This window comes from Henckelia pumila, chromosome 1 (genome assembly GCF_033568475.1).
Source record: "Henckelia pumila isolate YLH828 chromosome 1, ASM3356847v2, whole genome shotgun sequence".
Classification (NCBI taxonomy): Eukaryota; Viridiplantae; Streptophyta; class Magnoliopsida; order Lamiales; family Gesneriaceae; genus Henckelia; species Henckelia pumila.
This window is the reverse complement of record NC_133120.1, coordinates 60,964,652-60,976,055: the sequence shown is the minus strand read 5'-3', so window position 1 is coordinate 60,976,055 and position 11,404 is coordinate 60,964,652. Positions and strand designations below refer to the sequence as shown.

Genomic DNA, 11,404 nt, shown 5'->3' with positions numbered 1-11,404 from the left:
TAGTTGATATATTATTTGATTTGATTGATAGATTATAGTTTGTTTGATTTGATTAAAATGACCATTTCGTCTTTGTAATAAATTAATAAAATATGAATAATATTATTTATAAAGGGTATTATTGTAATTTAAATTTAATGATGTCATTGATGCATGAAAAATAATTAATGTTGATTGATATAATATAAATAATTAATAGATGGATAAATAATAAGACAAAAAAAAAGTAAAATTGAATGTGATAAATTATTCATAGATTAGTAATACAAATAACCAAACGATGCTACTTTAAAAAAAAATTAACCAAACGGTGACTTATTATATTATTAAATTGGGCAAAAACTAAAAGGCAATCGAAGGGTAATATTGTCCATTATGAAATGGAATTGAAAAAGAATATGAATATGTAATTATCCAAATCGGGACGTAATGTGATTTTCTCACGCCGGAGGAGGTGGGGAAATGGGGGAAGAATAAGATTTTGATAGAACACAAGTAAATTGAAATATTAGGGAGTCAATTTCTCCCAATCCGATCGAAACATGTCCTAAAAATTGCATTCAATTTTACAATTTTGTTTAATTGTTTATTGTGAAACCGATATTTTCCTACAGCATTTCATTGTTACGTCAGTCGAAAATTTGTGCAGTGATCTAATTGTTGCGGGGTAATGGTGGTTTCTGCAATTGAATTTGTTTGAGGTTCAAAAGTTGCGGTGTAGATTTTTGCATGGCTTCGCCGCAAGTTTTGAAAAAGCAAGAGCAATTGGCAGCTGGAAGGAAAAAGGTATTTCTATTGTTCGTTTCTGAATTTGCGTTCTTTAATTTAATGGTTTTTGCTTGAGATTCTGTTTAGTTTTCTTTATCATTTACCCTCCTAAATGTTGGGATTGTTTTGTTCATTTGGATCATTCATGATTCATGGGATATTTTTGGCAATAAGTGAATAGAATTCTTCATGTATTTGCCTGAGCTCATAGATAAGTTTGGAGTAACTGCTGATTTGTTTTGAATTGTTTCTTCTTTTGTTGTTGAAGCTGTATTTCTTGATCTAGCTTCTATGCGCCATGCTGGTTTGGTTTAATTCGAGATTGTGAATTTTATTGAACTTCAAATTTCAGAGGAAGCTGTTTTACTCGTGTTCTGTATCTGACTAGTTTCATATATTTTTTTGTCAATATCTAATTATTGATTTGTCAGGTTTCTTAGTTGATACCCTGTTAAGTTTGTTTTCCGGTAGCAGAGATACTTCCTTTTAATTATGTGGTTATGGTGTGTTTTTATTAGTAACAAGTTGGTTTTAAATTCATTGCTTAATCTGCAGCTAGAGGAGTTTCGCCGAAAGAAGGCCTTGGAGAAGGCTAAAAAAGCTACTTCTACTAGTATTCTTAGTCCTTCCGATGATGTCTCACATGAGAACCAACCATCTGAATCTGAGCGGGTACATACGGATGATAATAGTGTGCATACATATGCAACATTTTCTGTAGGTGGTTTGGAATCCTCGGGTATTGTTGAGAATAACGAGACAAATGAAACTGGTATTGCTTTGCAAAGTGAATTTGGTTCTTCAGGCCCCAAGATTGCTGACAGTTCCGTTGTGAATAAGACTGATGTATATTCATCCGATCTAGATCATTCATTCTATAATGATAAACAGTACAAGAATGCTGCTGCTTCTTTGGGCTCCTTGGAACCTAGAAGTTCGGGTTATAAATCATTGGATAGAGATGAAAAGGATGGATCATCATCTCCAGTTACTTCTCCGATTGGAAATGATAGCTTTTTGTCTCATTCTGTATCACCCGTGCAGGAAGCTTCCAGTCACTTTAATGACCATGGTTTAGATGGTTACCCATTAAACATCAGTGAAGACCTTGGGAAGGATCTTTTGCTTGGGAATTCAGGCTCATCTGCCCTATTTGCTAAAAGTATTTCATCTGAGAATTCTGTCAGCACATTGTTGGAAGACAGTTTGGGTACTAGGGACTATCAGGGTAACACACTAACATTTTCCCCCTACCAAGGTAATATTGCATTGAATGAAATATGTTACCCTTTTGGTATCTCTTCGTCTATACCCTGTTTTGTTTTAGAAATTTCTGACGACTCTGTTATGTTCTATGCTTGAACTTTTTATTGGGTTACAGAATCTATTCATTCTGCCACAAGTATTGGACAAAGGCTCTCTGTGTTTCCTAACACTGGGGATGACAGAATAAGCGGCTATGTTGGTCATACAGGCAGCATGAACCATTCATCTTCATGGACACGCGACCATAGAAATGATGAATTTTATTCTGATGCTCGAAGTTCATCGAATAACGCATTACCATCTCCATCTGTATCTGGCAAGAGATCCCGTCCATCATTTCTTGATTCTATTCACATCTCAAAAGGCCCGTTATCGCCCCCACCCACTCACTTTGCGGTATCAAAAATTGATTTTTCCAGTTCAAAGGTTTCTCAGAAATTTGCCACTTCATTCATTGATTCTGGTAATGATGTTGAATCTTCCAATCATTTTGCGGAAAGCAAAAACAACTTCTTTTTGCATAGACCGAATGAAGACTTTTCTGCTTTGGAACAGGTTCCTTGACTGTATTTTTTTGTCTCCAGTATTTGTGAAATCAATTATGAATGTTATATTTCTTGATTCACTCGTATTTTGGTTACATGTGCTTTGTTTAGCTCCCCTGGGTGATTCGTTTGCCTCATCATAGAGGTTTGGAAAATTGCAATTTTTCTCTTCGAATTTAGTGGTATTTATAAGAATAACTGTTGATTTTTTAGTATCCTCCACAGTTTTCTTGGAATTTTACCAAAATCCATGACAATAATCTGGCAGTTTATTGTGGCTAACTCTATCTATAGTGGATATTCTGAATTTTACAGTTCGAAGACATTGAATGTGTCATAGTTCTGTTGTTACTTGGGAAACGATGTTATATAGATCATAATTTGGTGAATGTTGTACAGTCATTTGATTCATTCTTTGAATGGGTGGAAATATGAGCCAAAAAATATTATTTTTCTTCAGCAAACTGACTAAAAAAGCTTGTTGTATTCGAATTTCCGCAATTTAGTGGCTCTCCAGATTTGGAATTTGATGAACATACTTTAAATGTAAAGCAGATCCACATGTTCCACACCTGTTATTGATCCAGAAAATATGACGTGTAATGTGGGTTTTAGGATGAAATAGAATGTGGCTAGATGTGATCTTTATCTGCATGATACCGATAAAACTGTTGACTGAGCACTTTCCCTACTTCTGCATTAAGTCACTAAACATGCATTTTCATCGAGAAATCATACATCTCATAGCATAAGAGTCAGCATATGAATGATCCCATTCACACTTTCAGATGCAACATGCTTATCACATCATAAGACGCATTGGAAAGAGCATTAATAAATTCTCAATGTAGTCATGTAGCATCCTTAACACATTATTGCTGGATAGTGCACCTTCTTACAGTTACACCGACAAAATTTTTTATGTATGTTTACTTTCATCTTTTAATTCGATGCACGGAAACAATAGTATGCAATGACTTTAGGGTAATTTTTAAGGGGAATAAAGTAGCAGATTATTCCTTGTAAGAGAATACTTTGAGTGAAATCCATTTTGTAATTATTTTGTCGTGCAAAATAGTGTTACGTTGATGTACTGGGAATAATAAATCTTTCGCTGTCTTGAGGAGATCCTTTCGACAGGAAAGTTCTTCCATGCTTTGTCTAAGTGAAAATGCATTGATTATTATTTGTCATTCAGATGATTTTTTTTTACCTCGCAGCATATTGAAGATCTAACGCAAGAAAAGTTCTCGTTGCAACGTGGTCTTGAAGCTTCACGTGCTTTAGCAGAGTCTCTAGCTTCTGAAAATTCTGCTTTGACTGATAGCTATAATCAGCAGGTTTGGATTTTCCGTGTTAATTTATTTAGTGCATTTATCTGCTAGTCGGCCTTGCATGGTGTAATAAATGTTTTATATGATAACATATGATTAGTAGAATAGGAAATAGGATTATGCATTACTGGTAGCCTTTAATCTTGTTATTCCACCGCTTTCTAAGTTAAATGTTGATTCAATCAATTTGATTTACTCTCTCATATCTTATTTGCCTGCATCAAATATTTTTTGTCTCCTCCGAGAATTCCAAGCTCTTAAGTTTTTCAGATTTGACAGACTCCTCTTATCTGGTTAAAGGTATGGAAATGTTTCCACTAACATGTCATTATAACTCCCTTCACAAAGACAGTAATTTTGAAAATAAAGAAGTATTTTTCAATTTGATGAACCATTACCATACACTTCAAATTTCTGTCCTAACCTAGATCAGAAAAATGCAAAATCGAGTCCATACTTTTTTGTCCCATATTAGGTTTCATGATGTGATTCTTTGAAGTGGCATTAATGTGGAAATTATCTTTCAGTTGTAAGTATAACATTTCTTAAATGTGCTATTTGGATTGTAATTTGATGATAACTTGATCGATTTTCCAATACCTCGTATTTTTGTTGTGAGAATATTTTGGATTATGATATGATGATGACTTGATCAATTTTCCGATACCTTGTATTTTTGTTGTGAGAATATTTTGTTTCATCTCTGTGCATGGTGTGTGGCTTATGAGTGTCCTTTAGAGTAAAAAATAAACTAACATGTAATCAATCTAACCAAAAGTCAGAAGGTAGTTGTTGCAGAATCAACCTAGAAAAGGTTTTAGGTTGTGGAGTCTATTGAGCTTGAAGTTATTACCTCTGCATAGACTGCAATCATTTTGTTTTAAGCTTATGCTAAATTATTATTATTAGGCAGTCAATTTCATGGTGAATAATATATCGGGTATTCTCGTTGGGTTTGTGCTTGAAGAGCATGAACTGATGTGAGTCTGTTAAACACGAGATAGAGAGACTTATGAAAGGACTTGAAAATTCCTTTAGGAGGTCCTAAAAGAAGCTGTATGTTGATGGAATGGGTTTATTTTATTCCCCTGATTTCTGGTTTCTTTAGGGAAGCCTTGTCCACCAGCTGAAGGCTGACATGGAAAAGTTGCAGGATGAAATTAAACTACAACTGGTTAGTGTTGATAAATTTTGATAGCTGCGATCAGTATATTATTGTATTTTGTCATTCTGTATTATTTTTTTCTATTTCTATGTCTATATCTCATTGCGTCCATATGATATTTAAGTTTTGTAAACTTCATTTGTTGCCCCCATGACATGATAAACTTTGTTGACTCAACTAGTGTTTGAGATTGCTTCTAAAATGTGCTTTAGAAATTTTGTGAAGGAGAAGCTCAACAACACTTTTTAGAACAACACTTTTTAAAAGCAATTCCAAGCACTACCTTAGTCTTGTCAATAAGCACTTGTCTTTTGGTTGCGTTTTTTTTCCTTTCATCAAATTAAGGTAAGCCAAGAATCTTTTCCGTTCAATAATTGCAGTCCTAAAGCTTTTGATATCTCACTTTTGTTCCAGTTCAAAATTAACGTAATTCTTTGAAAATTCTGCCATTTATTTTAGAATTCTTCTCTAATTCACTGGGGACAACTTCCCCATTGTTGTCTGATTCTATGCTCTTATGCGTGACTACTTGACCCATTCCCGTGCCAATATCTTTAGGTGGAACTTGAAGCTGTAAAACTTGAATATGCTAATGCCCAACTGGAATGTAATGCAGCTGATGAACGTGCAAAGCTATTAGCTTCTGAAGTTATTGGATTGGAAGAGAAGGTGATTCAAAGTCAGAGTATATATCTCCTTTGTTATTACGATCAACCTGATTTATGCTAGGGTAAATGCATGGAGTACGAGTTTTGTGGAGGACAAATCTCATAGCAAAACGTGCATCAGGGATTAGACTATGAATTCCATTAATTTTCTATGATGGGGTTTCATGTCTTGTTTGTGATGGACTTGAATCATTATGGTAATAACGAATGCCAAACCGCTCACCAGCTCTAACTATCAATAGTGTCATTGACAAAATTTTGTGAATGAAATCATTACTAGTTCTCAGCTTTGTTTCAGCTGCTATCTGTTGGGTGGTTGATGTTTGAAGTCTTCCAGTTCAACTTTGCTCGAGCGCGCCAGATTGTACTCTCTTTGTTGCATGCTACTTTTAACTAAACCTTTAGATTAACTGGCTAAGAGTTGTTTCTATCTATAGTTATCTAAATTCCTTACTCATATTTTCAATGGTTAATTATCCATGTGCAACGCATGTGCACTTTCCTAGTTTATTTATGTATACATATATAATTCAGTCAGAGAAACCTAGATGCACGCATAATTGGCTCATCTAAATTCCCGACTTCATCATGCTCATGTGATCAGTTGTCCTTGGTTATTTCTATTTACTTGTTCTGTGTCCATTCCTGCAACACAGGCATTGCGGTTGAGGTCTAATGAGTTGAAATTGGAGAGGCAGGTAGAAAATTACCAAGCTGAAATTTATTCTGATAGGTATTGCCACTTCTTTGAACGCTGATAATTTTCTCCCAATTATTACCCAAGTTTAATGGCCCATATGCTTGTGTTAAGTTGTTTCATGGTTTTTATAATTCCTGTACCATGCATTATTTTTCTGTGCTTTTCTGAAACCATAGGAAGAAAATATCTTGCCTTGAGAAGGAATGTCAAGATCTGCATTCAACCATTAATGCTTTACAAGAAGGTACAGTATTTATTCTACTCTGATGACTTGGCTCGATAAAGAAGAATGTTGTCCATGAATTGTAAGAGAATGAACACTATCTAGAAAAATTCAGAAAGTATCTAACATACTTAATCTTTTTGGTTAGTATTTAGATCCCTTGGTACCTACTTAATTCCTTTATATTAGTTGAAAATTGTGGTTTTCATGGGTTTTAATTCTTCGGAAAATGTATTTAGGAGAATTGAATGAAAAAATTTGTTACATGTTTGGTTTTACTTTCAGATGAAATATCTTTTCTCCTTGTAGATGTTATACTGTATAAGATATTGTAGGGTGAACGCAGTCAAATAATGAGTTATTTGTTGGGTACTACATCTGTAATGATTTTTAATTTAATATATTATCATTTAATTTTTTTAATTTACTTTGATTGAATAATGTATTAAAATGAGTTTTTTTCTGAGAAAGTGGGTTTGGTGTTGGTTGTTTTAGTGTTTCATTTCGCGTGGTCTTTGAAAAACCAATGGAAAATCGTAACTTAACATGCTGTATTATTACGAATTTGGAAAATTTATCCCTGATATCCTAAGTATTTCAAGTGCAATTTTTTGTTTTCCAAATTTTTTTATCTGAAGTTTTTGACATTGTCCTTTGTAGTGAATAATTGGTTTGTAAATTCATTAGTTTTTATCTGTGCCAATGCAATTGAAGAGCTTCCTTTTATCGTGTTGAATTGATTTGGAGCGCCCTGATGCTGCTTGTATTGTTATTTAGATTTTGGCTTCCTTTGTCTGGTTGCTCAGTAAATATGATAGGAAATTTGTTGTTGAGTTCTGAGTGTAATTTAATCCCATCCAAAAGACGTTTGTCTAAATAACTGTTCTTTGGTTCACTTTCGACTGCCTTTAAGCATCGTTTTATGTATGCTGTACTGGCAACTGGTAGTGTCTTAGATTCTTCCTCTTGCGCAGAGAAGAAGGTGTTACAGTCCAGATTACTAAAAGCTTCCTCAAATGAGAAATCCTATGACCCAAAAAAGACTTCATCCACTAAAAAAGATGTCTCAACTTCCACAGAGGATCTTGATTTGGAGTTATTAGGTATTGTTTGTGTTTTTTTTCCGTTCCAGTTTGAGCTGTTGGCACCTGACTTCTTTGTGAAAACCATACTATTTGTTTGGTTTGGAGTAGGTGGGTAGGTTTGCAAAATGGAGTTTATTTTCTTATGAGAACTCTCCTGTTTTTTTATTTCATCCTACATTCTGGTGGTTTGTTTTAGTCATTAAAGTTAATTACTGGTTATGCTGATGCAGATACCACCATGGAAGCCTCCAATTCAGAAAATCTAGTTACTGCGTCACTTCCTGGGGACAGATACAGTTCTCAGTTGCAGCTCGAAAACAGACTTCCCAGCCTTGAAATGCTATCTTTGACTGTTCCTTCTGATCACATGAGAATGATTCAAAGCATTAACACATTAATTGCGGAGGTAAATACTGTTCCAGTCTGGAAAAAAAAAGATATTGTTCCTTGGAATTCCTGAATTGATTCCTTTTGCTTCTACTTCTCTCTACGTCCGCTACTGTAAAAATTATGGGAAGCTCTTTTACTGCAGTTGGCAATGGAGAAAGATCATCTGATACGTGCTTTGTCTGCGGAATCATCCCAGAGATCTACACTCATGGTAATTCTTGTTGGTTTGTTGCACATTGAATTTGGAGTTGACGTATTATGTATGGAATAATAGAGTACTTGGTGATTTCACAAGGATGGAACCTAAATGATGATTGTAGTTTGATGTGACTTCACTGAATTCATCGATTAAGGCCCCTAAGAAAAATTCTTTATATATAATATGGGCCATCTATGCTGCACCGGGTGAAATTCACCCGGTGCAGCATCCACCATTCATGGGGCCTGGGCCATGAATGGCCAAGATCCACCGGGTGAATTTCACCCGGTGGAGCATAGAAAAACCCTAAATATAATGAATGATGCAGTTTATCAAATTTGTTTATCAAGCACTAGAAGTCCACTTGCTAACTAGTTTTGATGAAATAAATATTATGGAGATTTCAGTGTAGAAAAAAGGAATGACAAGGAATCACGACGCTGGCAAATAATCTGAGTTTGTTAAAGGTTTTTGTTATCTGGGGCCATTAAAAGGAATGACAAGGAATCAGGACTCTGGCAAATAATCTGAGTGAGTTAAAGGTTTTTGTCTCCTAGGGCCATTCCAAGGGAGATGCATTGAAAGGAAACATGTGGTTTTCTGTATCACCATTTCTCTTCTCTCTCCTTTTCATTTTTCCAGATCACTTGAAAATTTTTATTGTGTTTTGGTGCTTGGATTTGAATACATGAGAATTGAGAAATGATTTCTTTTGTTTTCTTGACCGACTTTTCAATGAAATGGATGACAAATTTAGTCAGTCAACAATGGTGTAGTTGAAACTTGAAGTTGACTTGATAAAATTGGTGCTTGTGTACGCGTTTTGTCTTTTGCAATACCTTCTTTCAGCTGAAATTTATGCTACTTATGTGTTTAAAGGAACTGAACAAGGAGTTGACCCAAAAGCTTGAAGTTCAAACTCAGAGATTGGAGCTCTTGACCTCTCAAAGTATGACCAACAATAAAGCCCCAACAAGAAGGCGGGACACCCATGATGTGCATGAAAACATTGCATATGCTGATGAAGGAGATGAGGTAATTGATTTGGTTGATTTTTTTTCCTTTTTGCTTAGCTTGCATTCAAGGCATAAACTTGGTCATTTGTTATATCAAGTGGTTACATCGTCATGGGAATTGCTCTTCAAGAAGATAATCTTTCAGCATTTTTTTCCTTCTGCTGAATTGATCAGGTACATTGTTGAAGCAATGTACATGAGCACCATTCTTTTGTTGATTGGAACATACTTCATTTAGTGAGCATAAAAGGGGCATATATACGTATGCTGCCAGGATTCTAAGCAGCAGGCATAAGTATGGTTTAGTGCGGTATTGACCCTCTTTTTTAGATTAGAAATCGAGTAAGTGATTACATCCCTTTTGCTGCCTGTAACTTAAAATAGTTATGGCCCTTGGTAAACTAAAATCCAAGGCTCGTTAACACCTCACCAGACTATTTGAATCTTTCGACTCGGTTAAAGAACGATGGCATAAGAATATAGTATTTCCTAATTTCTAGGTATTTAGTGAAACTTAATATTGACTTCTCTCATGTCAACTGTAAGATCTCAAAATACAGATGACTAAAAATAGCTCTTCGTTCTGCTATATTAGGACTTAAATTTGTTCTTGCTCGGTCCATGCCGGGTCACAGAGACACAGACCCTCTATTCGATCGTTTCACGCTTCCTTGGCATACAATACTCCTTCAATGACATGAGAATCACTCAGTTGGATACTATTGTTCAGTCACTTGAGCAACTACCATTGTGTACAGTGTACGGGATCAGACTCGTACATCATTTTGAATCATTTTAGTTTGTGTTTGTCATATATAAGCCTTGTACTTTTAAGTCTTATTGTCCCGTCAAGCGTCAACAGATCCGTATTCTTGTATTCAAAACTTAGCAAATATAAGACTGAAATTTTAGTCGATCCTTTCAATTTATGTTTTTAGAGATTGATAATTGTTCCCTTCATGCATATTCTTGTCTTGTGGATAGGTGGTAGAGAGAGTGTTAGGATGGATCATGAAGCTCTTCCCTGGAGGGCCATCAAGACGAACTACGAGCAAGCGTTTTAGTCTATAAATTTATAAACGTCTTCAGCAGCACAGGTCTGTTGCTCTTTCCTCCCTTCTTTTTGACTGGAAGATGGAGGACGCGGTTTGTAAACTGTGAGTGACATTACGTTGATTCGTTTCCCGATAAGCCAAAATATTATTTTTCAAGAAGCTTATTTTCCTACAAGTTGTAGCAAGTTTCTTGGGCAGATTTTGCAATAGAAATATGGTCTTGCAATACCACAATATCTCATTGCCTGCTAAACGTGTTCGGGATTGACCGTGTTGTAGAGAAGAGATGATTTTATGAACACAATAGATTGTAAGGGTTGCCTGATGCAAAGAAAACTTGTATCATGTTTTTGTATATGTTTGCGGTTGCTATGTTGATTTATGGTTTATAATCATAATCAATTTTGTAGAATATGCGGAGAATTTGTGAGGCCACATTCCCTCTATTTTTTCGAACTTCAGGTCACAATTATAAGTACTTTATTAGAGGCTCTCTACACGCAAGGACGGGGGGTGTGCATTTTCTGTTGCATTCATTTTTTAATAATATATTTATTGGAATTAAAGTAACTAATTAGTATATTAATGTTCAACAAAGTATACCTAGCTAAATTAAAGTTTTAAGGATTATATTGTTGTTTATAATTAGTTAGAATTAAGCATGGTTATTTTAGCTATTTATTTCTCCGTAATTGTGGATTGATATATCATTAATTAGAGTAATTGTTGTAGTGCGAATATTTTAGGTAATTTAAAAATTAAACAGTGACAACACCCATTTACTTTATGATGTAAAGATAAAACTGAGTCAAATTTTACCATGCGTATCCTGTTCTCAAAATCCAACTGTTGGAACAACGAACCCGATATCTCACATTGGTATGATATTGTTCATTTTGAGCACAAAACCTCATGGTTTTGCTTTGAGGCTCACGCCTTACATGAATTCTCGGGAGCATCACCTCTCGAGAGCTTAACATGGATCTGACC

General features: G+C 35.0%; 1 protein-coding gene across 1 annotated transcript; it reads left to right on the top strand.

Annotated features, from left to right (window-relative positions):
* The first annotated feature begins 437 nt into the window (after positions 1-437).
* LOC140875575 (protein BLISTER-like) lies at positions 438-10,900 on the top strand. The gene is made up of 13 exons (XM_073279293.1): positions 438-786; positions 1,324-2,026; positions 2,150-2,589; positions 3,800-3,919; positions 5,022-5,087; positions 5,637-5,747; positions 6,403-6,479; positions 6,623-6,690; positions 7,644-7,772; positions 7,985-8,160; positions 8,287-8,355; positions 9,223-9,378; positions 10,344-10,900. The coding sequence occupies exons 1-13, from the start codon at positions 730-732 to the stop codon at positions 10,428-10,430; spliced, it is 2,259 nt and encodes a 752-aa protein (XP_073135394.1). The 5' UTR covers positions 438-729; the 3' UTR covers positions 10,431-10,900.
* Positions 10,901-11,404: the final 504 nt, after the last annotated feature.